Raw genomic sequence first — 25,774 nt, 5'->3', positions numbered from 1 at the left:
GCAGGTTGAGTTCTTTTCTGCCGCTCCCAGTACTCTCACATTGGCTCAGTATATGTGAGTTCCCACTCCCCAGCACCTCCCATGTTCTTGAAATAGCATTTGTTTCTCAGGCTCCCTACCATGGGCCAGCACCTGATTTAAAACAAATCAAATGCAGAAAAGTTTCAGAGCAGATGGAGATTGTTTCCTTCACCTAGTAATACAGGAAACAGCTTTGCAATCCTTAATTGCTACTCAAAGACTTTGATGTAAGGGATGCTGACTATGGCCCAAAAGTATCAAATGCACTAGTTTTATATCAGTAGTTCTAACTAGAACTGATAGAATAGTAACACACCCCACCCTTCTCGGTTTTTTCTGTGATGCCTGGAGTCATATTGAATGTCCACCATGAATATTCAGGTATCCACCATTCAGTCATAAGATTGTCCACAAACACCAAGCATTTCAGGAATTTTACGACAAACACGTATTCATCTGAAAAATATCTACCAGATGTTTGTTAATCTCCTGTTTTAAAAACTTCAGTCAATCAGGAGGCAGAAACAATATGATGTGGCTTAGGTGACAAATCGGACAACAATGGACTCTGCTTCTTTTCAGCAGTACTTCTGTCCCAGGAAACCACAGCAAGAACTTGGTGCTAGAATTGAGAATATCATGGGTCTGTCATGAATGTGGATGTCAGGTCTCAGTGCTAGCAACATGTCCAGAACATGAACCTAGGTCCTTAGCCCTCCTCCTCCTCCCCTGCCCCCCCCCCCTTTTTTTTACCTTTGTGATGGAAAACATATAAACTCTTCCCTCTTCTTTCTTTAGCTCATTCATGAACATTGGTGCACCTACTAGCAGCACATCTGTAACTGAATCTCTGTTAACATCCACTGCACACACCACACTGCCGAAGTAGGAGCCAATCTGGAATTGATAACACAAGAGTAATTTATTTACGTCTCTTTAAAATTACACTGTTTTTGCACCTCATCCTGCAAACGCTTGCACGTGTGTGTGCGCGAACAGTTCAACTGAATTAAATGGGACTGCTCACAAGAAAAGCTACTTGTGTAACATGCCTACATGCTAGAAGATTCAGCCACTTACTGAGTATCCATTATTACTTTACCCACCTTATTTCTCTTCATTATTTTTTTGGACAGCATCATACTGTTGCTGCTATGGCACTAACATAGTGTAATAAGACTATAAATGGAGAAGAGAGTGCTGTGCAATATATTTCTTTTTTATGTTAAAATATGCACATGAAATAGCCCAACCTGTGATTTACTTTTATATTTATCTGCTTTCATAACATAAAAATTCAAACTTTCAGCATCATGACAAGGCTTTCACAGTGGAGAAAAAGGAATATCGTGAACTTGCAAATCAGTCTTGCGGTACCATCTCTCCTCCAGAAGACCTCTCATGAAGAGAGGATGGATGTCCATGGCGTCTCCCACAACTAGAGGTATTTACATAGAGGGCCGGATAATGTTTTTCCCGTAGCTAATTGCCATGATTCTACAAGAGACTGTGTGAAAGTCACAGAAAATCTCAAATTCACTGCTAGAGTGTAGCTACAGGGGAACAGACAGATATGATGCTAAAGGTTTTGCAAGAAAAAAATAATTTTAAAGAGACATTACATACATTACCGCTGCCAATCATGAATAACCAGTTTCAGTGCTGCATCAGTAAAAATAGATATCTACAAAATTTTTGTCCATGAACAAAATGATCGTACTTGCCTGATCCCCTCTCTGGGACTGAATAACTGTGACTCTGCCATGGCTGTCGATGTCATAAACCACAACTCTGCCAGTGTAGTTTGATCTTGGTGCACCAGCAACAAAATAGACAGTGTTCTGGGTTGAGATAACAGCAACAGAATAACCTAGAAAAGAAGTCAACATGACAATTTTGAGATATTAGCTAGTGAAGTAGGCAGAATTAGGGGTTGCCTACTAAGGTTATAAGCTAGGGCATGAATTTAAAGCTCAATAGCTATTCTGAACAAGCCCTCTGTGCAAACATTCTCATTCTTCACTCCCAAAGTGGATTAAGTTAAAACGCAGAAAGGCCCTCTGTGTAAAATAAGGCCAGGTTTACACTACAGACTTACATGGATATCACTATGTTGCTCAGGGATGTGAAAAATCCACAGCCTTGAGCAACGCAGTTATACTGTGCTAGCCCTCGGGGTAGACAGTACTATGGCGACAGAAGGACTTCTCCTGTTGACATAGCTACTGTGTCTAGTGGAGGTGGATTAACTATGCTGATGGGAGAAGCTCTGTCGTCGGCATAGTAGCGTCTTCACTGAAGCACTACAGAGGCACAGCTGCACTGCAGCATTTTAAGTGTAGACCTGCCCTAAGAGTGTCTATATGTGGAGCTAGTGCAGAATAGCTATTCTGGACTATTTCCCTGTGTACACAAGTCCTTAGTTACCCATTAGAAAAACAGAAGATATGACATGGTGTCCTAGCTGCAGAACATTGTACAGCCAGGTCAGAGATTCAAGTTTGGAAGCTACGTTGTCACTCATCACCTAGCTCACTTACACTTGCATTTATTTGTTAAGGAGATTTGGTTTTCAGGGGAGGAGAGTGAAATGCAACTCCTCGTGTCAGCAACATTGGCTTATAGAGCATGAAACAGACAACAAAAATGTCAGCTGCATGCAAATGAGAGTTGGGGGGAAAAAAGGTGGAAATGGTGGCCCTGAAATGAAGGAGGTAGAAGAAACTAGGGGCCACCATCACAGCCATTCTTCAAATTGGGCCATGTTTGTGAAGGAAACCCACTGGATGATGATGGGCTCAATGCATTCTCCCACAAGACACAAAACCACTAATCCCAGTTAATGAACACACTACAGTGCTTGACTGTACATGGTAGGACATGTTAACAGTCCATCAATCATAGATTTCAGATCCATTGACTTTTTCTAAAAATTGCTAATCCTCTCCACCACTATTATAACTTAAACTGCTCTGCAGGAAATATCTTAATACTGGGAAACATATTTAGTACGTATTATCTCTGTAAACCAGTTTTACTACATATTTTGTATTACTACAAAAACATTTTGCTGTAAGGTTTAGGCTTACACTGAAGAGCAATTTAACAGTAAAACTTGGAGAAGTTTTGCCAGGCAAATATAAACTTTTATTCTAAGAAGAGTCATTTTGGTGTTTAATGGCATTGATAAAGTGTCAAGGGATCAACCAGAGACTGCCATACAGAAATCCCTCATTAGGATGGAAAAACAAGTCTATCAAAAATGAATGGTGAAAGCCTAAACAAAAACGGTGGCTTCCTGTATATTACAAGATATCTAACTCTCCTGGCTCTTAGTGTTCCAAAGTACATAATGCATCAGTGTAGGGATATAGCAGGTCACCAAGCTGTAAAGTTTGCTGGTTTTGGCTGAGAACAGAAATGTTTGTCAGAAAACTAATAGCAGATATAAATAAAATGTCTATTAAACTGCAGTGATGTTACTAAGGACATAAATCAAACTGGAAAAGGCCACTGAAGGAATAAGCATGGATGAGTTGCTGACAACTAAATAAGCTTCTGACCTAACGTCAAATAGGGAATATATAGGCAAACAAAAATCAGGGATATAAACAGACCCCCTGATTATAAACTAAGTAGCCTTTTTCAATCCCTGTCATTTCTTACATTCTTGTAATGTATGTGTCCCAAGAATTTTTCATCTTATGTCTTTAATATTTCAGTTAACATTCATTCAGAGTTTTAAAAATAATTAAAACAATAAATGTTTCATTCAGTTTCAGTGAATCAATTGACCAGTAAATGAAATCCATTTATGTACAGAATTTCCCTTTCCTCTCAAATCAGTACTTAAAACAGGAGACTGCTAGAAAGTAATTTGCCATTTTTGCCTGTCTCTGATTAACTTTAGATATGCTACATAATAAATGTTACCGACCCTTACCTAAATAAGAGCTATGGTTTCTGTCTTGTAGAATTTTTTCAAATGCTTGATTAGGAAACGTAGTCACGTGGTTTGAGGTCTCCTGGACTACAGTCCCACTCCAATCATAAGCCCCAACAGCACCCAACATCAGAACATCCTTAAAACAATACAATCAGAATTTTAGAGCTACCTACTCTTCCATAAGTACAAGGGAAGCAGAAGTTACAGTATATGTATGCTGTAATCCATTTACATTAATTATGTTTAGATACTCTGAACCCTCAGAGATGAGTAAAATGACATAGTAATAACCTCCCTGTAACCCCCAATCCTGACTCCTCTATACACAATAGCTTAAATAACTGGAAATAAAAAGTGGAGACAGAAAAACATTTACAAAAATTTTTCCCTTGCAGATGGACCCCCTCTTCTTCCTAAAGGTCTTTTAAAATGTAATACCCAATTAAGATCGCTTATATATAAACAGTTTATATATGGTAATTACTTGCAAAAAACCCGATCAGTTGGACTACAGTAGAACCACAGAGTTACGAACACCTGGGCAATGGACGTTGTTTGTAACTCTGAAATGTTCTCTAACTCTGAGCAAAATGTTATGGTTGTTCCTTCAAAAGTTTACAACTGAACATTGACTTTACACAGCTTTGAAACTTTACTATGCAGAAGAAAAATGCTTCCCCCCCCCTTTTTTTTGTAGTTTACATGTAACACAGTACTGTACTGTATTTGCTTTTTTAAAAAAATCTCTGCTGCTGCCTGATTGCATACTTCCAGTTCCGAATGAGCTGTTAGTTCATAACTATAGTGTGTGCAACTCCGAGGCCCTACTGTATTCGAATTCTTAAAGTTACTCATGTGCTTAAGAACCCTGTTGAACTGATGGCTTAAAAAGGAAAATGGGAATAGAAGATATTTGCACATATGCAACTTGCCTGACTAAGCAGAGGGAGACTGCTTAATTTTTGCTATATCCTGACTTTAACTGTCTCACAAGCTTAATGTTGCATTAATATTGAAGTTCTTTTTATTCATGTAAATTTTCCCTAATTTTTTTGTTTTTAGGGAAGAAATTAAAAATAGATATATGTATTAGGTTTGAAGAGCTTGAAAACGGCTTGAACTGCAGCTGGACTTTGCATATTTAGACTAGGAATTTTTTATTTGGCTGAGGTATCCTTAAACATGTTTAATACGAAAAAATAGTTGAAAAATGTGTGTATGTGAAAGGTGCCAAAGACATTCTTAACTTTGAAAATACTACACAAACTTCCTTCACACTTGAATTATTACTTACATCTCCATGAATGTTAACAAACAAGCCAGTTTTGAAATACTTAGTTTCAATTTTCTGAGTTATTCAAGCACAAGACATCAAATTAGAACAGGAGAATTGTTCATGCTTGGTGAACTCAGAAATGGCTGAACTGATTTTGACCAAACTTAAAATAATAACGATAAAAAAAATCCAACCCAATCTGCATAATTTGTTTGAGAAAATTATAAGCAGCTGAAAAAAATAAAAAATAAAAAGAGGAGGGCTTAGAATAGAAGCCATTACTCAACATTAACGCTGTAATAAAAAGTATTATTTCACTTTTCATCGTGGTATATTTTCTCTCTCTTTCTCCTTCCAACCAGGATGTAACTTAGTTTTGTGGTACTACAGATAAACTACCTGTGTTCCACTTTCCTGGTTTATATTAGAAGAAAATAAAAATTAAATTTGATCTGTATATTGCATTTTTGCTTATTATTCTTATTTTGTTAAATTTATACATGAACTTATGTATATGTAATTATATCTACATACTTCATTTGAGACAGTTTTTATATCATACCAGCATTATACACTAAATGATTAAATATACGTACCTTTTTTTGTGAGTAATAAGCACTGAAGCCCACTTGGGACATTTCCATTTGGAATGTATCACCTTGGTCTGTACCTGATGCAATAACCATTATTTTGAAAGTTATTCATGTATCATTAAGTCTGTTGAACATTATTGTTGCTACATATTGGGCCCTATCTTTCTGCCATTGAAGTCAGCTGAAGCATGACTGGAACAATTTGTCAAATAAATAATTTGCTCCCAAAAGTTCACCCAAAATATACACAACAGTGGTAGAGTATGGAAATCTAATTGATAAAAAGGTAATAATGTTTATCAAGATTTTAATAATGACTGGGTCACATCAGCATTTATCATACATTCATGCAAAGACAGCCTGTAACCCCTTAATAGAAACAGGGAGTAGATCCTCAGCTGGCGTAAACTGTCAACAGCTCCTCAGCCCCAATGGGTATATTACCTTCTATACTAAATATGCGTTCTCCCAGTGTTCCTGCTTCTTCCAATAGAGCAGCCTCAGATGACACGTTAAAAAAATACTTTTCTGTTGGAAGACTCGCAATTCCTTTGATTTCTTTAATTAAATTTTTAGTATCAAGTTCATTTCTGATTAAGTAACCCAAAACCTTGAAAAGACAGAAAAAGAAACTTCAATGTGACTCCATTTCCCTCAGTATCACACACAGAGATATTTTATACATGACAGGAAAATGAAATTAATGTGCACACTCCAGGCAAAGTCTGTAGTTTCCCCTGATCCTTCACACCCTTCCCATCATGGATTTTACATCAGCCTCCTGACATCTGTGGGTAAGGTGAACTGATGGGAATGCATAAGAAAAATGCAACATTTCTGCCATTTATAATAAATATTAAGGTCTATAAACTGGATCTGAATTCCCCCACTTTGCAACTGGTGCAGTCATTTCCACCCAGGCTGAAGGAGCACACAGTGGGTGTGTAATGCTACAAAAGCAAAATGGTAGAATTTTCCAGTTCCTTCACACATGATAAATGACTATCCAAGGTGTAGGACAGCAGAGGATCAAGCCCTGTATTCTGAATCCCTTTTATTGAAAAACATCAACTTTGAAATATTTTGTATGTCATATACAAAAGGAACGAAAAAGAATATTATGGAGGGTAGACTAATCCTACTATTTTCAGCTAACAAATATAAACATAAATGGATGACAATAATAATTCTAATGAACTAAAGCCTGCTGATATTACAGTGGCTCCTAAAGATGAACTCCCTCCCCGTCCCAGTCTCGCTGATATAATGATGCATGAATACATACTTTTAATTAAATCAGTCCCACCAAAATTACAGCATTAATTATAGTATTACTTACAGCTATGCCAAATCTGGTTATTTTGTCCTCATTGCATTTAGTTATCACTTCTTGCAAACTTGAGCCATCGTGTGATTCACCGTCTGTCACAACGACCATTACTTTTGTAGCTGTGGGCCGTCCACCAGATTCAGTGGAAAAAGCATGACGTCTGTGATAAATAAAGCACTAGACTCATTAAACGCATATTTTGATGAATGCTTCCATCATTGACTTAGAACAAAGTGCATCTGGAGTGTTTCTTTATTGGAACACATAGGCCCAGATTTTTAAACCTATTTAGGCACTGCTGTACTACACCTGAGCTGTGCTACGCCTAACTGATTTTAGCTCTCATTTTTAAAAGGGATCTAGGTATTTAGGAGTCTAAATCCCTAAATTGACTGTTAATGGGATTTTGGTTCCTAAATGCCTAAATCACTTTTGAAAATGATATTTAGGCTCCTATATCAGTTAGGTGTGGCACAACACTGCCTCATTAGGTTTAAAAATCTTGGCCAAAGTCCTTCATTAATAATAGTTTAGCACTTATTGCACTTTTTGCCTTCAAAGCACTGTTCAAACATCAAAACCGGAAAATGTTTTGGTCAAAGCAAAAATGTTTCCAAAATTTATCTGAATAATCTTTAATCTGGGCTTCCTGTGCAAATTTATGTTCAATTAAAAAAAAAGTCCAAAAAAGTTTTGACCAGCTCTACTCTCAATACTCCCGAGAGGCAAAATAAATAAATAAAATCAGGTATTAGCTCCATTTTGCAGACACAGAGGGAAACGAAAACAAGGAAGATCCCTATAGATTTGGAACTCACTGTATTCAGAATCTGTCCCTAAACAAGTAGCCCAAGGTCACTGAGTTAATAGGGGTCTGAACACTAACTGAAAGTGCAGTTCTATGCTGAAAAATGATTGTGTAAAAATAGTGCCTGCTTACTTTAACAGATCATTGCCTGTGAGTGTAATCAGTTACTTTACTGCCCAAAGTAAGTTTTTACTGCTGCTAACAAGTCAAAAGTCCCATTGGAGAAAGGGTTTGATTCTGTGATAGTTTTCACACAATCAACCAAGGTCTTATCCTGTAAACATTTAAACACGTGCAGTCACATTGAGTCAATGAGTAAAATTTGCCTCATAAGTCATTTTGCATCTTTCTTAGGAACTAATCGTGCAAGGTAGTGAGAACCTTCAGAGAGGTTCTTTAATTCCCAATGGCACCAGAGGCAGTACTAACCTCTCAAGAAGTGCTCAACACCTTCCAGGATCAGATCTTTAGTTACAAAAGTAGCATAACAATTATTGGTGCACTTTACCTTGCATAGTCAATTGCTTTGAAAGTATTAGTCAAGTCTCCTCCTTTTTGAAAGGTCTGCGACATTGCTTTAACAACATCATCTTTTGTTTTGTAGGTATTCAGGTTGAACACTACCCTTGGATCATTACCATACTGAACTAAACCCACCTAAACATCATCGCAAAAAAAAAAAAATTAGATTGTCGTGCATTCAAATCAATTACACAGAATCAAAATACCAAATTATTTGTCAAACTGATGCACAGGATTAAAGTTCAAAATGATCTTGACAGAATGGAGATATGGTCTAAAATAAATATGGTGAAATTCAATAGGGACAAATACAAACTGCTGTACTTAGGAAGGAATAATCAATTTCACAGATACAAAATGGGAAATGACTGCCTATGAAGGAATACTGAAGAAAAAGATCTGGGGGTTAGAGTGGACCACAAACTAAATGTGAGTCAACAATGTAATACTGTTGCAAAATAGCGAACAACATTCTGGGATGTATTAGCAAGAGTGTTGTAAAGCAAGACAGGAGAAGTAATTCTTGCACTCTACTTGGCACTGATAAGGCCTCAACTGGAGTAGTGTGTCCAAGTTCTGGGCACCACACTTTGGGAAAGTTGTGGACAAATGGGAGGCAGCCCACAGGAGAGCAACAACTACTAAAGGTCTAGGAAGCATGACCTACAAGGAAAGATTGAAAATTGGGCTTGTTTAGTCTGGAGAAGAGAAGACTGAGACGCAACATGATAACAATCTTCAAATATGTAAAACATCATTATAAAGAGGAGGGTGATAAAATGTTCTTCTTAACCACTGGAGAGAGGACAAGAGAAATGGGTTTAAATTGCAGCAAGGGAGATTTATGTTAGACGTTAGGAAAAATTTCACAACTGTGAGGGTAATTAAGCACCGGAACAAATTGCCTAAGGAGGTGATGGAATCTCCAGTCATTAAAGGTCTTAAAGATCATTTAAGAACAGGTTAGACAAAAAACGGTCAGGGATGGTCTACAGCAGTGGTTCTCAAACTTATTTGATCATGCCCCCACTTCTTTGTGTCTGTAATTGTTTATGCCCTCCCATGCCACACAAGTACAGAGACTGCCACCCAGCTCTGAAGGTAGAGCAGAGAGCAGCAGCTGCTGGCCAGCCACCCAGCTCCTAAGGCAACTCTGCGCCAGCAGCAGTGTACAAGTAAGCGTGGCAATGTAAAAAGTGATATTTATCAATATCACTTTTCACAGCAGACTTAGTGCCCCATTGCCACCCTTACTTCTGCGCTGCTGCTGAGGACTGAGGAGGGGGAGAGCGGAAGGTGAGTCCAAGCCTGGGTGGCAGGTTCTGCCTGTCCCCTTTATCCCTTCCCCCCACCTCCCAGACATGCATGGCCCTTCTACCTGAGCCCCAGCTACCAGGGGTTGACAGCTGGAGCTCTTTAAAAAAAAAAAAAATGGGGGGGGGGGCAATACAGCTCAACCTCCCTTGACACATTCCCATGCCTCCAAAGGGCACGCCCCATAGTTTGAGAACCACTGGTCTAGAGAATACTTAGTCCTGCCTCAGCGCAGGGAACCAGACTCAATGACCTATCAAAGTCCCTTCCAGTCCTACATTTCTATAATTCTATATACAAGGTGGTATATTTTTCCTTCATCACATACAACCCCAATTAATATTATTGCCCATGTTTGCAAAGTAAAACAATGTTACAAACTCTTACAGTAATTTACATCTTGTTTCTTTAATCTACCCTACTCAACAATAAATGAAGACATGATCTAATTGTTTGCACTAGACTTTTTTGCCTCCTAAAAGTTCCCTACGTAGCTTCTACCACTGCATTTCTACTGGTGGGTGCTCTAGCATAGATACAGAGTTGTCAGCAGTCAATATTTTTATCACTATCTCATCTAGACCTGCTCTATGGAAATTCCGTAGGAAATTACTTGATAACATTGTACATCCCTTTTATTTTATAGTATAAATTAATAGAGAAGTATATTAAGACATACATTTAACATGGTGAAGAAGAAATGAAGACACTAAGTATCTGTTATATGGCTGAATAATTACTGCCAAGGTTTTTGAATTTTCTAAAAACTTGGGAGTGATTGAGCCTGCAATCTTAATATTGTTTCAATACTAGTATTTTGCATTTAGTTTTCAGGTTTTAAGGGAAAAAATTGAGAGAAAAAACCCCTGGGAATATTAGCTTGAGCAACCTTGAAAATGGATTTAAAAAGTTCCTTGCTCCTATTAGACTCTTAAGTTCCATTCTACACAATGATGTGTTTTGTACAGCTCAAACTTCAAGTGAAGTTCTTAGGTGTATAGCTGCTGGATCAAATTAGATACACCTCTATTTAAGTGCATACTTTAGTCTTCAGGAAAATTTCCACTGCTGGTCATAAAGTGATTTTGAGATAGTCAAGGTATCTCAAAACAAGAAAAATGCTAGCCCACATTGAGAGCTATGTTTCAGACACCAGCAGTGTTTGCTAGAACACTGTCTAAAAGTAGGTGATTCCCCATTTTTTTGAAAAAACTAAAAATCCTCCTCCTCAAATTTAAAAATATAATTTTTCTCAAAGTGATGATTTTGAGAGAGAAACAAGCATGGAAAATTCTGCATCAGTGTTGTAGATTTTGAAAAGCTATGATTGTATGAAAAGTGGGCTTAAAATGGAAAAGGTTTTACAACTTTAGCCATACTCAGAGTAATGAGGTATAAAACTCTGGGGGGAGAAAAGATGTGTTCTGCTCTCAATATATGCACACAGCTCAAATTTTAATGATTGTTACACATTATCATTAAAATGGAGAATAGACCTTTAAGTATACTGGAAATAATCTAAAGGAGTACTTGTGGCACCTTAGAGACTAACCAATTTATTTGAGCATAAGCTCACGAAAGCTTATGCTCAAATAAATTCGTTAGTCTCTAAGGTGCCACAAGTCCTCCTTTTCTTTTTGCGAATACAGTCTAACATGGCTGCTACTCTGAAACCTGGAAATAATCTAGCTCTCTCATGACACAAACTATGTACTGGAATAAATTAATCAAAATGGAATATTCCCTTTTGAAACACGAGTTAGCTTTATGACAAAAGCCCTGATCCTGAGAGATGCTGAACAACTGCAAACCCCAGTGACTTTGATGGGAGCTGTAGATATTCAGGATCTCTCAGGATCAAACCAGGGGTTAGCTTTACCTTAGCAAACTTAATTTCCTTTAATAAAATTCATTGCTACCTTCCTTCTGTTTCAAAATAATGTTTTCTGACTTACCTGAGTTTTTGTGGGGCCTATATCTAAGCCTTGGACAAATTTTGTCAAAAACGCACTCACTGCAGTCCAGGGATAAATGCTGTTTGACTCATCACACACAACAACAACATCTATGAAGGAGGAACAGTCTAAAAGAGAAAAGATGATTGATAAAAGGACACTGAATGCACAAAATTTACTTACAACTCATGAGCCAAATTCAGGATGTCCATACCTAGTCCACATGCAAGCAAACGTCTGTTGATGTCACAGGAGGTTTGCCTGAATGAGAATAGAATAAAATCCCAGCCTGATACTGAGTCTGCTTACATCTGTGTTACACAGATGTAAATGCACCAAAATCAGCGAAGTTACTACTGATTTTCACCAGTAAGTGAGATCAGAATCAAGCCCTGAGTGCGAACCTCAGGATTAGGCTCTTTTTAAACTGAATTTTAAAAAATTCAAAAGGTAATCACTTTTGGATTCCATTACATGTCATCTCTCTTCATTTCAATGGATTTATTTATTACTGAATCTATTTTACATGCATTGCCTTACTTTGAAGAGCAGGTGAAAAGCTTCTTAAGATCTGGAAACTGGGACTGATTTCAGAACAGACTCCTGTTGCATAGTACTGACTTCCACACTGCTGGGCCCACAAGGGACCACAAGTCTTTAAAAAATAAAATGAGGAAAATATAAAAACCATGTATCCTGTCATTTCACTCTTTACATACCTTCATGAGAGTGTCACATTCAAATACAGCACAGGAGATCAGTGGAATAGCTCCCTCCCAGGAAGACACAATATTGACTGAGACTAACCACGAGGTGGCACTGTTACCACGAGTTGGTTCTTATGTGTACACACACACTCACAGTAGCAGTTTGTCTTTGGTATTTGCTGCAGAATACTTGTGTTACCTGGTTACACATGGTACTGCATGGCCAAAACGTTTTCTGTTAGCTCATGAGGTGTTTTGTGTGTGTGTCCACACCATGAATAAAAATAAAGTTTAAAAAATAATGGATTTACTAATTTGAGAATTCTTTGTTCCACAAGAAAATATATTTCAAAACTGTGGTTAAGACATTTATAACTTCTCTGTACTAACTTCAGTCTTGATCGGAAGAGGATTTTTGAAAAAATAAGTAGAGAAAGAAAAAGACATGTGAAGACTATATTTTTTTTTTTAGAGACCCAAGGTGGGTGAGGTAATATCTTTTATAGGACAGAAGCTGATAGAGATATATAAAATTATGAGTGGTGTGGAGAAAGTGAATAAGGAAAAGTTATTTACTTGTTCCCATAATATAAAAACTAGGGGCCACCAACTGAAATTAATGGGCAGCAGGTTTAAAACAAATAAAAGGAAGTTCCTCTTCACAGCGCACAGCCAACCTGTGGAACTCCTTGCGTGAGGAGGTTGTGAAGGCTAGGACTATAACAGGGTTTAAAAGAGAACTAGATAGATTCATGGAGGTTAAGTCCATTAATGGCTATTAGCCAGGATGGGTAAGAAATGGTGTCCCTAGCCTCTGTTTGTCAGAGGGTGGAGATGGATGGCAGGAGAGAGAGATCACTTAACTTATGTTAACAGCCATACTAAGTCAGACCAAAGGTCCATCTAACCCAGTATCCTGTCTTCCGACAGTGGCCAATGCCAGGTGCCCCAATGGGAATGAACAGAACAGGTAATTATCAGCTGGTCCAATAAAAGATATTACCTCACCAACTTTGTCTCTCCAATATCCTGGGTCCATAACAACACTGCATAAGGCTATGTTTTTTGTCATTTAGGTAGGGTCTTAAAAGTTTTTTCTGTTCCTTCCATGCATGGCAAGAGTTTAAAAGTTGAAGCACCAAATTAAAAAAAAATTGATTTGAAAAACAAAACTGAATATAAGTTATTAAATATATAAATGGGACTGTATGATGCACAATTGTGGGGTATTAAACCTATCTTGGTCTGAATTTGACCAAACTGGAAAGAGAAGACCCATAAAGTTGCTTTTACATGAGAGTTGTTCAGTGGCCTATGATACGAGCTGGTGTCAGTCAAGTTCTTCTGCACAGGCATCCACAATACAAGAACCAATTCAGCAATAGGGTCAAGAGTTGATTAACAAGAAAAACTGAACTCTCCTAGAGTTAATCTTTTCCAGTCAGGCTTAAGATACATTGGTGGAGGCACAAGGAAGCTTCCAATGACACTGCTTATATTGTATCTATACTATTGTCGATCAGAAGACAGTACTTTCTAGTAAGACAGTACAGCACCTTTCAGAGCCCCACCTAAACACTTTTACAGAAATGTGAAGCAAGGAAGAGAAGGAATGTTCTACACTTAGACAACAGGTTCTCTCTTCCCCCTGTACTTTGTTAGCTCCTGTCAACAGTTTCCTACTTGCTCCCTCTCTTACAGTGAACGGATTCAATTATTATTGACAGGCTACTTCAGTTTTTTTGTGTTTTAACAAACTAAAAGTAAAAAACACAGCATTATGTTAAGGTGCATGGCAGCTGGATTAATTGCATGTGCTGTATGATTTACAAATCTATACCTACAATGCTTTGCTGGAATATTTGGGACCAGCAGATTGCAATGCAAGACGCACTGAAATATAAAATTGTTTCTATTTTAAATACGGCAGCGAGAACAAAATGAACCATTTGTGTAGGATAGATCAGGCTGGCTGCTGCTAGTCTAGTATTCATTTTGTTCTAACAGATGAATCATAGGCAGGGGCAGGCTCAGAGTTTTTTACTAAGGCCAATGTAAACTAAAAAGAAAATGATATAGGCCTTGAAGCTCCAGTATGCTGGGATCTCCCTCTGTGCACCAGAACGGCAGAATGGGGGACAAAAGGGGCTTTTATGCCACCTTTCTGCCCACACCCCATGATCTTGGGGTCAGCCAGAGGATGGCCAAAACTCCTCTTACTCCCAGAACACCTTAAGAACGGCCATACTGGGTCAGACCAATGCTCCATCTAGCCCAGTGCCTGTCTTCAGAGAGTGACCAATGCCAGGTGCCCCAGAGGGAATGAACAGAACAGGTAATCATCAAGTGATCCATCCCCTGTTGCCCATTCCCAGCTTCTGGCAAACAGAGGCTAGGGACACCATCTCTGCCCATCCCAGCTAATAGCCATTGATGGACCTATCCTCCATGAACTTATCTAGTTCTTTTTTGAACCCTGTTATATAGTCTTGAACTCCATACCAGAGGATGTTGTGAAGGCCCACAGGTTGACTGTGCGTTGTGTGAAAAAAATACTTCCTGTTTTTTGTTTTAAACCTGCTGTCTATTAATTTCATTTGGTGATCCCGAGTTCTTGTGTTATAAGTAACACTTCCTCATTTACTTTCTCCACACGAGTTATGATTTTATAGACTTCTATCATATCCCCCCTTAGTCGTCTCTTTTCCAAGCTGAAAAGTCCCAATCTTATTAATCTCTCCTCATACGGAAGCCGTTCCATACCTTCTACACTGGGTATGGCGTTGAAACAAAGCAGTGGAAATGGGACATGTGTTGGCCAGGTCTAGCTCAAAATGTTTATTGAGGGCTACAGATACAACACACACATTTTTTGCCACCCCAGAAACATTTTATCAATGTACAAAACAAATATATTCTAATTAAAAACTTATTTTTCCTTCCTGTTAAATAGTCTACTGTAATCATACTTGTGATATCCAGTCAGTGTTAGTGAATTCTACATGGATCAGGAAAGCTTTTGAACCGAAAGTGGCTCAGGCATATATGTACGTGTGTGTCTGTGTGTTTAGATAATTTAAATTATTCTACATTAAAATATATACATTTTTATATATTAAAGTTTGTAATGGCTAATAAATAATGTTGCCTCTTAGATCTAGAAGGCAAAAGAATCATTCAGGTTTTGGTCACAATTTTCTCACCCTAAAGAATCAGAGAACAGAGCTTTCAGTGCCAATTCACTAAGGTACTTAAGCAAATGCCTAATTTTTAAGCACAAGTAGTCCCATTGATTTCAGTGGAGTTACTCATATGTTTGACATTTGGTATGTTTTTAAGTACTTTGATGATTCAGAGCTTATATTGGCTAAAAGAGGCCAGTGATGATAAATTCTTGAACACTAATACAACAACATAAGGGGCAATAGAGAAAATATTAATTCTAAAACGATTCAAGTTAACTGGGACAGCCTGAATAACAAAGGTTACTTAACTGTAATCAGAGTTCTTCAACATGGCTTCAATATTCCCACCTATGGGTACTGCACCGCCTTGTGGTGCCTTACAGTAAAACATCTTCTAGCAATGTCAGCTAGAGCGCTCCTGCGCCACTGCCGTTCCCCACAGCATCAGGAGGCACTCCTTTATAGAGTCACCTGTCAGTGCATCATGAGGGTGCAGTACCCATAAGCAGGAATATTCATAGCCACTTGAAGAAGAACTCATTCTTACTTTAAACTGGGAAGAAAGTATAGTGAAGTGTCTGCTTTATATTTATTGTTTCACTACATTAGGTACTGTACTAGTGTATGATATATAAATCTTAAACTGGAGTACGTATGCATGCATCACAACAGTGAATCAATATGATCTATAAATACGTTGATCGTTCACCATTTCGTAAGCTCTTCCATTGCTGTGGTGGATCTTTGAACATAACTGTTCACTGTATATAAACAGGTTGTACATAATGTAAGCTATAAGAAATTGTTTTTGCAGCATCTGCAGAATACGAAGCTGGCATATGATAGCTGCATTTGGAGATAATGGAAAATGAAAGCTTTTAAAGGTACCTGAGGGTATAAGTTCATACTTCATTTATCAAAAACAGGGAGGATATTTCAGAAGGTGAGAAAAGTGGAGTAGGATATACTTTTATATATGAATTTTCCATTCCAATGCAGTTTTAACTGCCAGCAGAGTTCATTTATCAACATTATTTTAAGTGAACATTTAATTCAGCTTTTTCTCTCTCAAGTGTTATTTTTTAAAGAATCCTTACATATTGGAGATTAGAAGTAAAAAGACAGTGGAAACAATTTCAAACTGCTAACTCAAAACTGGCCTGAATATTTTAGAGAAAAATTCCCCAAGCTGCTGAGTGCTTTAGGACAACAACATTTTTTTTTTTTTAAAGTTGGCCCTGGGATGTTATGGGCTAATCCACACAAAGAAAGAGGCAGCCAAAATTAAAAGAAAAAATACTTAATTCTCATGGTAAGATTTGGAGCTTTAGCTCTACTACTTAATCTCAACTAGGATAGCCTTGATTCCTCTGTTGGGCTCCCTTGTGGCTGTTAGGAAGTAGCCCATGCTGAAGGTGGAGCAGAGCTGCACCACATTAGGGGGAATTGTACGAGGCACTCTCACTCAAGTTCCCCAGCATATAGCATGTGTGCTACCACATCCCTTTATGCGGTACAGCTGGTCTTCCTCCACAAACTGGGTTGGTGAAGGCGAAGCCATGAGGACACACAAAGGGAGTAGACCTTGTATTCACAAAAGCAGATACTCTACCTTGGAAAAAAAACTGATTTTTGTAAAAGTCTGCTTGGCTGCACTGCTTGGCAAATTAGTAAAGAAAACCCTTCAGATTAATGCAACAAGCACCACCAAGATCGATCTATTGCAAAAGAAATCTAGTTTGCTGTTACTATAATCTACTCATATTTGAAATGACTTCTGTCAAAAGAGTACAATGAAGAAAAAACTCAATGACTATAGCCTGGGCCATCTCCTCTTTCCTGTGCAACCTTAATTCTGCTCTCTGGGCCTGTGCATTATGATACAGTCTTTAATTACATGATCATATTTTATTTATAGATAGATATATAAGCAAACAAACACAGGACCTCCAGATGAATGCACAAAGGAGCAATTCCTAACTTTCGAGTGCTTTACTTTTCCACCTAGATAGCATTATTTTAATGTAATATAAAATACATATTATTCCATGTTGTAGAATGAAATATTTTCAGCTCAGATTTAATTTACAAATGTGGAACGTTCTAGCTGCTACATTTTCCATCAATGGTCAACAGTAGAAATTAATTTTTTACTACTTACTGAGTACAGCTTTGACACTTACCAAAAATCCTCCAGTTCTTGAGTTTCTTATTAGTGTCAAGCCAAGGTTCATCTGTTCCTTTATCTCAGTAACATTTGGGATGTGTGTTAAAGCTAAAAATAAAGAGATTAAAGGAAAGCAAAAAAGCCCTAAATTCCTATCATATGTTCCTCAGTAACAGAATTCAAAGTTTAAGCTTAAGGAACAAGAGTTTGGAAGAGGAATTTTTCAAATCCCATAAAAGCTTCTGGGACAAAACAAAAGAAAGATAATTGGTGAGAGAAATTTGCTAGACAACATTAACTGGCCTTGTCACATATCTAGATTAGCATTTATAATTAGAGTGCCTGCTCTAAAGAGCTACAGGAAATAGGCAAAGATGCCAAACTCCTCAAGCGGCAGTTTAACTATATAAAGTACAAATGTTTTTAGTAGGTTGAGTGACTACATTTATTGTTTGCACTACCTGAGATATCAGATCTCTCTCAATTGGATCAAGCTCAAATCTTAGATATTTCAGACAGAAAATATATAATGATGGGAATATTTGTGTGAGAAGAGAAATGCTTTATTCCATAGCACCATAAAATAGAAATTAAAACACGGATCTGAACCTATGATATTCTTAAACATCTCATCATTGCCTTATGTTGGCCTATTTGCTACATCTAATTGTTGGCTCTCATTTTACACTTAGATTGTTAACTGTTCTGGGTAGGAACAGTCTTTGTGTGTGTTTGTTAAGTGCTAGCAAAATGGAGCCTGATCAGAACCCCCTAAGCACTGCTGCAACATAAATAATATATACTACAGCTTCTACAACTGCTACTAATTCTACAGTTAATACAGAGTGGATGTAAAAAAGTGTTAGAGAAAAAACAGCAGCAAGTAGCATGAAAGTTATATACTGAGCTGGCTCTAGAAACTAAAGCTGTCCTGGTGGCATGTGTAATAAATGAACCGGAGACCAGAGCAACCCTCTAAAAAGCTCTTCTTTTTACTAAGCCTAACAAACAAAAACACCAATACAACATTACATAGGGAGAAGCAACAACCACCACATGCCTACACATGCAGCTAATTTTAGTAGTTAAATAAAAATAAAAAGCTACGTTGGAAGGAGAAGAAAAAAAATTATGACCCTCCTTATCTTCTTAATACTACTGTCCATATTTTTCAAATTCTTTCCAAGTCTTACCTCACACCAAAGAATGCTCCGCAACAAAGAAACTATTTAGAAAACATGGACAATATAGGGTCCTTTTTCACTTCATCAGGGTCAGTAGGTCTGTGCGAACTGCCTAATTCAAGTTTATCAAATAATCTGGCCTGGTATGGAAGTGAGGCAAAATGGACAATTGCATTAAGTCAGCATTAGTTACAACTTACTTTGTAAATTCAGTTTTTGACATGTCGTTTCAAGTGAATCAACAGGACATGCGTAGATATCTCCCATTCTGTTAGCTGGATACCCACTCCATGGTGAGCCAACAAGCAGCCTAAAAAAACAAGGGGAAACTGATTCTTTCCTTATACTCTGATGAAGAGCAGTTAATTTAAAGATAAACTGAAAACAAATGTGAAAGTCTGAGGTCCCCTAGATAAGTTAGAGAGGAGCTCACAAGATTTAGCACGTAAAAACAAAAAACAAAACAAAAAAATTCCCTTTCCAAGGGTACCAAAATTGTGCTTTGCTCAGCTGTGACTTCCCATTGCGCACCGCAAAAAGACAATGCAAGTATCATATCAGAGAATGCTGATGGAGAATGGGGTTAGTGTATGGGAATGAGAGAGTCAAATATTCAGAGGATGTTTTAATCCATTATGTGGTTATTAGTATTACATTATTATAGAACCATAGAACTGGAAGGGGACCTAAGAGGTCATCTAGTCCAGCCTCCTGCACTCGTGGCAGGACTAAGTATTGTCTAGACCATTCCTGACAGGTGTTTGTCTAACCTGCTCTTAAAAATCTCCAATGATGGAGACTCCACAACCTCCCTAGGCAATTTATTCCAGTGCTTAACAACCCTGACAGTTACGAAGTTTTTCCTAATGTCCAACCTAAACCTCCCTTGCTGCAATTTAAGCCCATTGCTTCTGGTCCTATCCACAGAGGTTAAGAAAAACAATTTTTCTTCCTCCTCCTTGAAACAACCTTTTACAAACTTGAAAACGGTTATCATGTCCCCTCTCAGTCTTCTCTTTTCCAGACTAAACAAACCCAGTTTTTTCAATCTTTTTCAATCCCTCATAGGTCATGTTTTCTGGACCTTTAATCATTTTTGTTACTCTTCTCTAGACTCTCTCCAATTTGTCCACATCCTTCCTGAAATGTAGTGCCCAGAACTGGACACAATACTCCGGATGAGGCCAAATCAGTGCGGAGTAGAGCGGAAGAATTACTTTCTCATGTCATGCTTACAACACTCCTGCTAACACATCCCAGAATGATGTTCACTTTTTTTTTTTTCCCCCAGTAGTGTTACACTGTTGACTCAAATTTAGCTTGCAGTCCACTATTACATCCAGATCCCTTTCCGCAGTACCCCTTCCTAGGCAGTGATTTCCCATTTTGTATGTGTGCAACTGATTGTTCCTACCTAAATGGAGTACTTTGCATTTGTCCTTACTGAATTTCATCCTATTTACTTCAGACCATTTCTCCAGATCATTTTGAATTTTAATCATATCCTCCAAAGCTCTTGAAACCCCTCCCAGCTTGGTATCAGCTGCAAACTTTATAAGTGTACTCTGTAAGCCATTATCTAAATCATCGTTATATCACAAAATCAAAGAAACATAGCAAAGATATCAATAATCACAAATATATAAAACAGTAATTAATTTCTAACAAATATAGCTAGACAACTAGTGAATTGGGAAATTATGATCTGCAGTTTCTTGACAGTAAACCCGCCCCCAAAGAGAGGTCAGGTAAAAAGTTCACTGATTTCTTTTAACTGATAGGAGATATTATACTCAACGTCTACACAGTGACGGTATATTGCCCAAGTCCGAACTTGAACTCTGCTACTACGCCTTGAAAACACTGAGTCAGAAAGGAAATACTGTAGGTTATGATAACAGACTATTGTGTTGTGTCTGTTTCACCCTGGACAAGAATTTTAAGAAGCACAACCTCTGGTTAAATTGCCAAAAGTCTTATAGTGATTCACTCTCCCCTAATTCTACACTCCTAGCAACTGCCACACACTCCCTTTGCAGTGTTCGCACACTCTGAGCACCTTCCATCTGGGGAATGCAGAACAGTTTTTAAACATTAGCCAAGTAATACCAGATACCTGGGGACACTGTATAAATACAGACATTTCAACTTTCACTTACCATGGAAAGGCAGCAGCGATGTAACAGTAATTTAGAACAGGAAGTGAAGGAGAATTTCATATACCATAGAAAATGCAGGAGAAATATGGATAAGCAAAACTATTTCCATGGGCATGAACAGTGATGTCTCAAACATTGGATTGTGAAACTGCTTAATTGATTAGAAAAGGAAAGACCTCCTGCTTTTATACTCTAATATCCATCTATGACCCTCTGATTATAGAATATTAATCCGTCAGTAAATCAGTGTTTATATGAAAGGGTGATAAAAAACCAAAGATATGACAAGGAAAGGGTCCCTTTTGAGAAAGTTTTACAGAGTTTAATAGAAAATGAGAACCTTTCAATAGGATTGGACTTAGTAGAATTCCAAAGAGAAATGTATCCCACACCTCCCATAGAATTCTATAGGATAGTTAAGAAAAAACAAAAATCATAGCAATGATATTTTCTATTATGTATTTTCAAAGCAATTTCTATATAAAACTTTACTACATTTCCATAGGACCCACATGACTTAATTGCTATTCAATACTATAGGAATTTGGTAAAATGGGTTTGATAAAAATATTACATTTCTTAACACACAAGGGATGTTCCAGGTTTATTCAGACAAAATATTTCCATACATACCTTAGAATGTATTTAATTTCAACTAAACACAACAGTATGAAGAGTAACCGTATTTCATTTTAGCAGCACAAGCCAGTCAGCAAAAACATAACAAAACTTCAGAATGTACCTAACCTTTTTCCTGTGTAGGAGTATTTTAAAAATAAATGTCTGCATCTCAATTATCTTGCTGAAAACAGTGATTATGCAACAAAAGAAACAGAGCGAATTTACCCACCCCAAAAACATCTGAAATACTTTGTTTTGTAAACAAACAGGATTTTATGTCCTTCCAGCAATTCCAAACCAGGCTGTTCAATAAAGCCTATAACTGGGATGTTCACTGGCTTCCTCTGAGCAAGTTACTGTGCTTTTGTCATTCTCTACTACCCACTAAGTACATGCAGAGATGGAAGGGTTTTGTGTGTGCATGAATGCATGCAGAACATTGTGCAATTATTCTATATTTTGTTTAAGGCAAACCAGAAGATAATAAAATCAAATGCAATTTAATTTAATTCAGATCCAATCCTGCTCCCATTGTAATCAATGATAAAATTCCTGCTAGAGGCAAGACTGGACCCAAAAACCTGTATCTTCACAAAAGGGGGACTGAAGTTACGAAATAATTGTTGTTTTGTACTTAAAGAAAACCTAAAATACAAGGAAGTTCTAATATACATCAATTACATTTCACTCTGTCCCTCTTGTGTGTTTGAGGGTCAGTTTCCACTCTTTGTGTGTGCCTCTCTACAGTAAAAATAAGAGAAAAATATTTACAAATAGAAAAATGTCATTGTAAAACCAAACCAAACGAAAATTGATTGCGAAACTTAGGGGCACGAGTAGTATCTGAAACTAAATTGATGTTTTGGAACTGATTAGGTTTCAAGTTGATGCTCATTTAAATATTTTAAAACACCACTCGGCATATAATCTGTAAATGTTTCATTCTCTATAAATATGTATATTATGCATAACTATTTGTAAGCTTTTTCTAAGTTTCTCAAAATACATTTAAGCATCCACAAGAGAAACTACTTATTAAAACAAGAAGGCCTTCCTTAGTAGATTTTGGAAATACCCCCATATATTACTCTATGTTTGTCACATACTTATCATAATTAAATGTCTGGACTGTGTTGGAGTCATCCTGTAATGATGGGTTATGTCTAAGTCAGATATTTGCAGTATATTTTATTCACATAGAAACTAACTGAAAATATGAAACAAGCAAAAGAAAACAATTATGTAAAGATTTCACCACTCAGATAGCTGAACTGCAGTCATTTTAATGCCTACATTTGTAGATTAACAAAGTCAGTGTCTCCTTATCTGTGAGTTGCCAGCAATTCCCTGGGGTGGGAGGGTTACTATCCTGTGCCCGTTCCCTGTCTCTGTTCTTCCACAAAAGTTAATTTGCACAATTATTTGCTCCTTAGGGTACATCTACACAGCCAGCATCAGCTCATGGCAGTGAGCCTCTGAGCCCAGGTTGACAGACTCAGGCTCATGATACCGCTCTAAAATTAGAAGTGTAGACAGTGCTTTTCAGTTTCAAGTTAGGCTGGACCTTGGGCTCTGAAATCTAGGGAGGCCGCCCGCAACCCTAAGCTTCAAAGCTTGAGCTACAACATCTACACAGATATTTTTAGTGCTGTAGAGTGAGCCCCATGAGCCTGAGCCTGCCGACCTGGCCTTGGAGGCTCACTGTTGTGGATTGTGTAGATGTACCCTTGGGATACGTCTATACTCCAGTTAGACACCTGCAGCTGGCCAGTGCCAGAGTACTACCCAGACGAAATCCCAATACAGCCCTCCTCATGGCCTCACCACTTACCATCTCGGAGGTTCTCTCCCATACTGGGAAGAATCTGAGGGAGGGAAAGTCAGAACTGCATATAAAAATAATGCTATCACAGCCTCTCTGGAATACAGAACAATAACCACTTGTGGTTGGGGTTTTTCCTGCTCCCACAGCCAGTCACCTGCAGGAGCCAAATCCTCAAGGACAGGGCCTTTATCAATGACTGTCTAATCTGAGGGAGAGTGGGGGGGGGGAACCCAGAAACTAGGGATGAAATGTTCCGAGACCTCATTGCCGACACCCTCCTCCCACCCCCCTAATAACTGAAAACAGAGAGGTGGAGGTTGTTTCAGAGGTCAAAGAAGGGGAAAGAAGTGGAGCTCTCCAAAGAAATAGGAGGAGTGGACAAAGACATGGTAACAGTGCCCAGAGACTACACTGCTGTGGCAAAAGACACAGTTGAGAAAGACAGGGAGATGCAGAGGTAACTCCTGGAGACAATACAGGGCCAGAATGCTCTGCTGCAGTGCATGCTGCTGTTAGGGCACCAGGCAATGCTGGGCTCCAAACAGAGACCCAGCCATGTTCTGCAGACTCTGGACTATACAGGGTACTGGGAACACAAGCATTTGCTTCCTTCTGTACCCACCACAGCCATACTCCCAGAGGCCATTCCCTTCCCAGACTGAACCTCTGGGCAATGAGAACAATTCCACATGCGAGCCCAGCTCATTAGGGATGCCAGCTGCTCAAAAAACTTCAAGCTGTGCCAAAAACTGAAGGCCCAAGAACAAGAAAAGGCAGGTGTGAGGCACAGACTCACCTGTGACTTGAATCCCTCCTCCCCTTGTTGCAGTCTGCCCTCCATTGCATCGTGTCCTTTGAATTTTGGTTTCATTATTGTTTTAATTAAAGGTTTATTTCTAGTTGCTATATTACAGATTGTTTAAGAATAAAAACCATTCAAATTCATTTATAAAGAGTCATCAGTACAGTTTACACAGAAAATCCATTAATTTTAAATAAATTCATATGGTTTTACAAAAGTATCTAGACACAGACACAAGGTAAAACAAGCACTGCCACAATGTTCCAACTCCACCATACATAAATGAGATTGCAATGCCCACAATCCATCTCACTGCCCCCCTTTACGAGCTAATGGCTGCATGCACAGCTGCACATTTTCCGGTCTGAGATTCAAAGTAAGAGCAATAGGCACCCTGGTAGTATTGCCCTGGCTGTTTCCATGGTCTGTTGGATGACACGGTGGCTTCTCAGATTCCTGAGCAAGCCTCTGCACTCAGCCTCCCACCCATCAACTAAGACTTTCCCACTTACTTTCACAAATATTGTGCAAAATACAACATGTAACTTTAATTTTATGCGCTTTTCCCCCTGCATTTTCCAACCTATTCTACAAACAGAGTCCTCTTCCTTTCAAAAAGCCAAATGCACACTCCCCAGTCATCCTGCAACTACAGAAGTGATAGGTTAAAGAGTTTCTTCCTTCTGTTCAAGTGGCCTGTGAATGGCTTCATTAATCAGGGAAGCAGGGGATAAGCGAGGTCTCCCAGAATACCCAGAACAATCTCCACACCATTAATATCTACAGTGACCCTGGAGACAAACTGTCCTTTTCCCATTAAGGTAAACAGAAATGAGTTCCAAAAGACCCTAGCACCATGGACCCTTCCAGACCACTCTTTATTTATGCCCATAAACCTACCACAGTGGCCAACCAGCCCTTTTAGCACCATGGAGAACTACCCCTTTCTGTTCAGAAATTCTTAGGCCTGGTGGAGTGTGGGAGCAAATAAGGATAGGGATCCCATTTACTGCCCCATTACAGTTTGGGGCACATAAAGTGGTCAATAATCTCCTGAGCATCATCAAGCTTTATAACCCAGTGCAACAGTATTGTATGCATAGCATCACACTCCTGCATGACAACGGCCCCAACAGTCAATCTCCCGACACCGAACAAGACTCAAGACCTGAGGTGGGGGCAATTTGAAAGACCAGAAAAGGGACAGAGAACCACCTCGCCCCATAACCATGATACTTAGCAGAAAGGGGGAAAAAGGATGCCAACAGGCAAGAAGCACCACAACTGTCTGTGGCTAGAGCTTCTTGTCAACTTTCCCGCGCCCTCAATCAGACCCGAAACTTTTGTTGGGAAATTTAC

General features: G+C 38.4%; 1 protein-coding gene across 1 annotated transcript in view; it reads right to left on the bottom strand.

The window, feature by feature from the left end:
* Positions 1 to 25,774, bottom strand: part of ITGA2 (integrin subunit alpha 2) — an 85,539-nt gene that overhangs the window by 30,634 nt on the left and 29,131 nt on the right. Inside the window, exons 3-13 of the mRNA XM_037902784.2 lie at positions 19,209 to 19,318; positions 17,841 to 17,932; positions 12,306 to 12,420; positions 11,766 to 11,893; positions 8,483 to 8,631; positions 7,176 to 7,326; positions 6,281 to 6,446; positions 5,840 to 5,913; positions 3,965 to 4,103; positions 1,746 to 1,891; positions 775 to 918 (exon numbers count right to left, since the gene is read on the bottom strand). Of these exons, the coding sequence (XP_037758712.1) occupies positions 775 to 918; positions 1,746 to 1,891; positions 3,965 to 4,103; positions 5,840 to 5,913; positions 6,281 to 6,446; positions 7,176 to 7,326; positions 8,483 to 8,631; positions 11,766 to 11,893; positions 12,306 to 12,420; positions 17,841 to 17,932; positions 19,209 to 19,318 (1,414 nt within the window). The remainder of the gene's footprint in view (positions 1 to 774; positions 919 to 1,745; positions 1,892 to 3,964; positions 4,104 to 5,839; positions 5,914 to 6,280; positions 6,447 to 7,175; positions 7,327 to 8,482; positions 8,632 to 11,765; positions 11,894 to 12,305; positions 12,421 to 17,840; positions 17,933 to 19,208; positions 19,319 to 25,774) is intronic.

The sequence above is a fragment of the Chelonia mydas genome, chromosome 5 (genome assembly GCF_015237465.2).
Source record: "Chelonia mydas isolate rCheMyd1 chromosome 5, rCheMyd1.pri.v2, whole genome shotgun sequence".
Lineage (NCBI taxonomy): Eukaryota > Metazoa > Chordata > Testudines > Cheloniidae > Chelonia > Chelonia mydas.
This window is presented reverse-complemented; position numbering and strand designations above follow the sequence as displayed.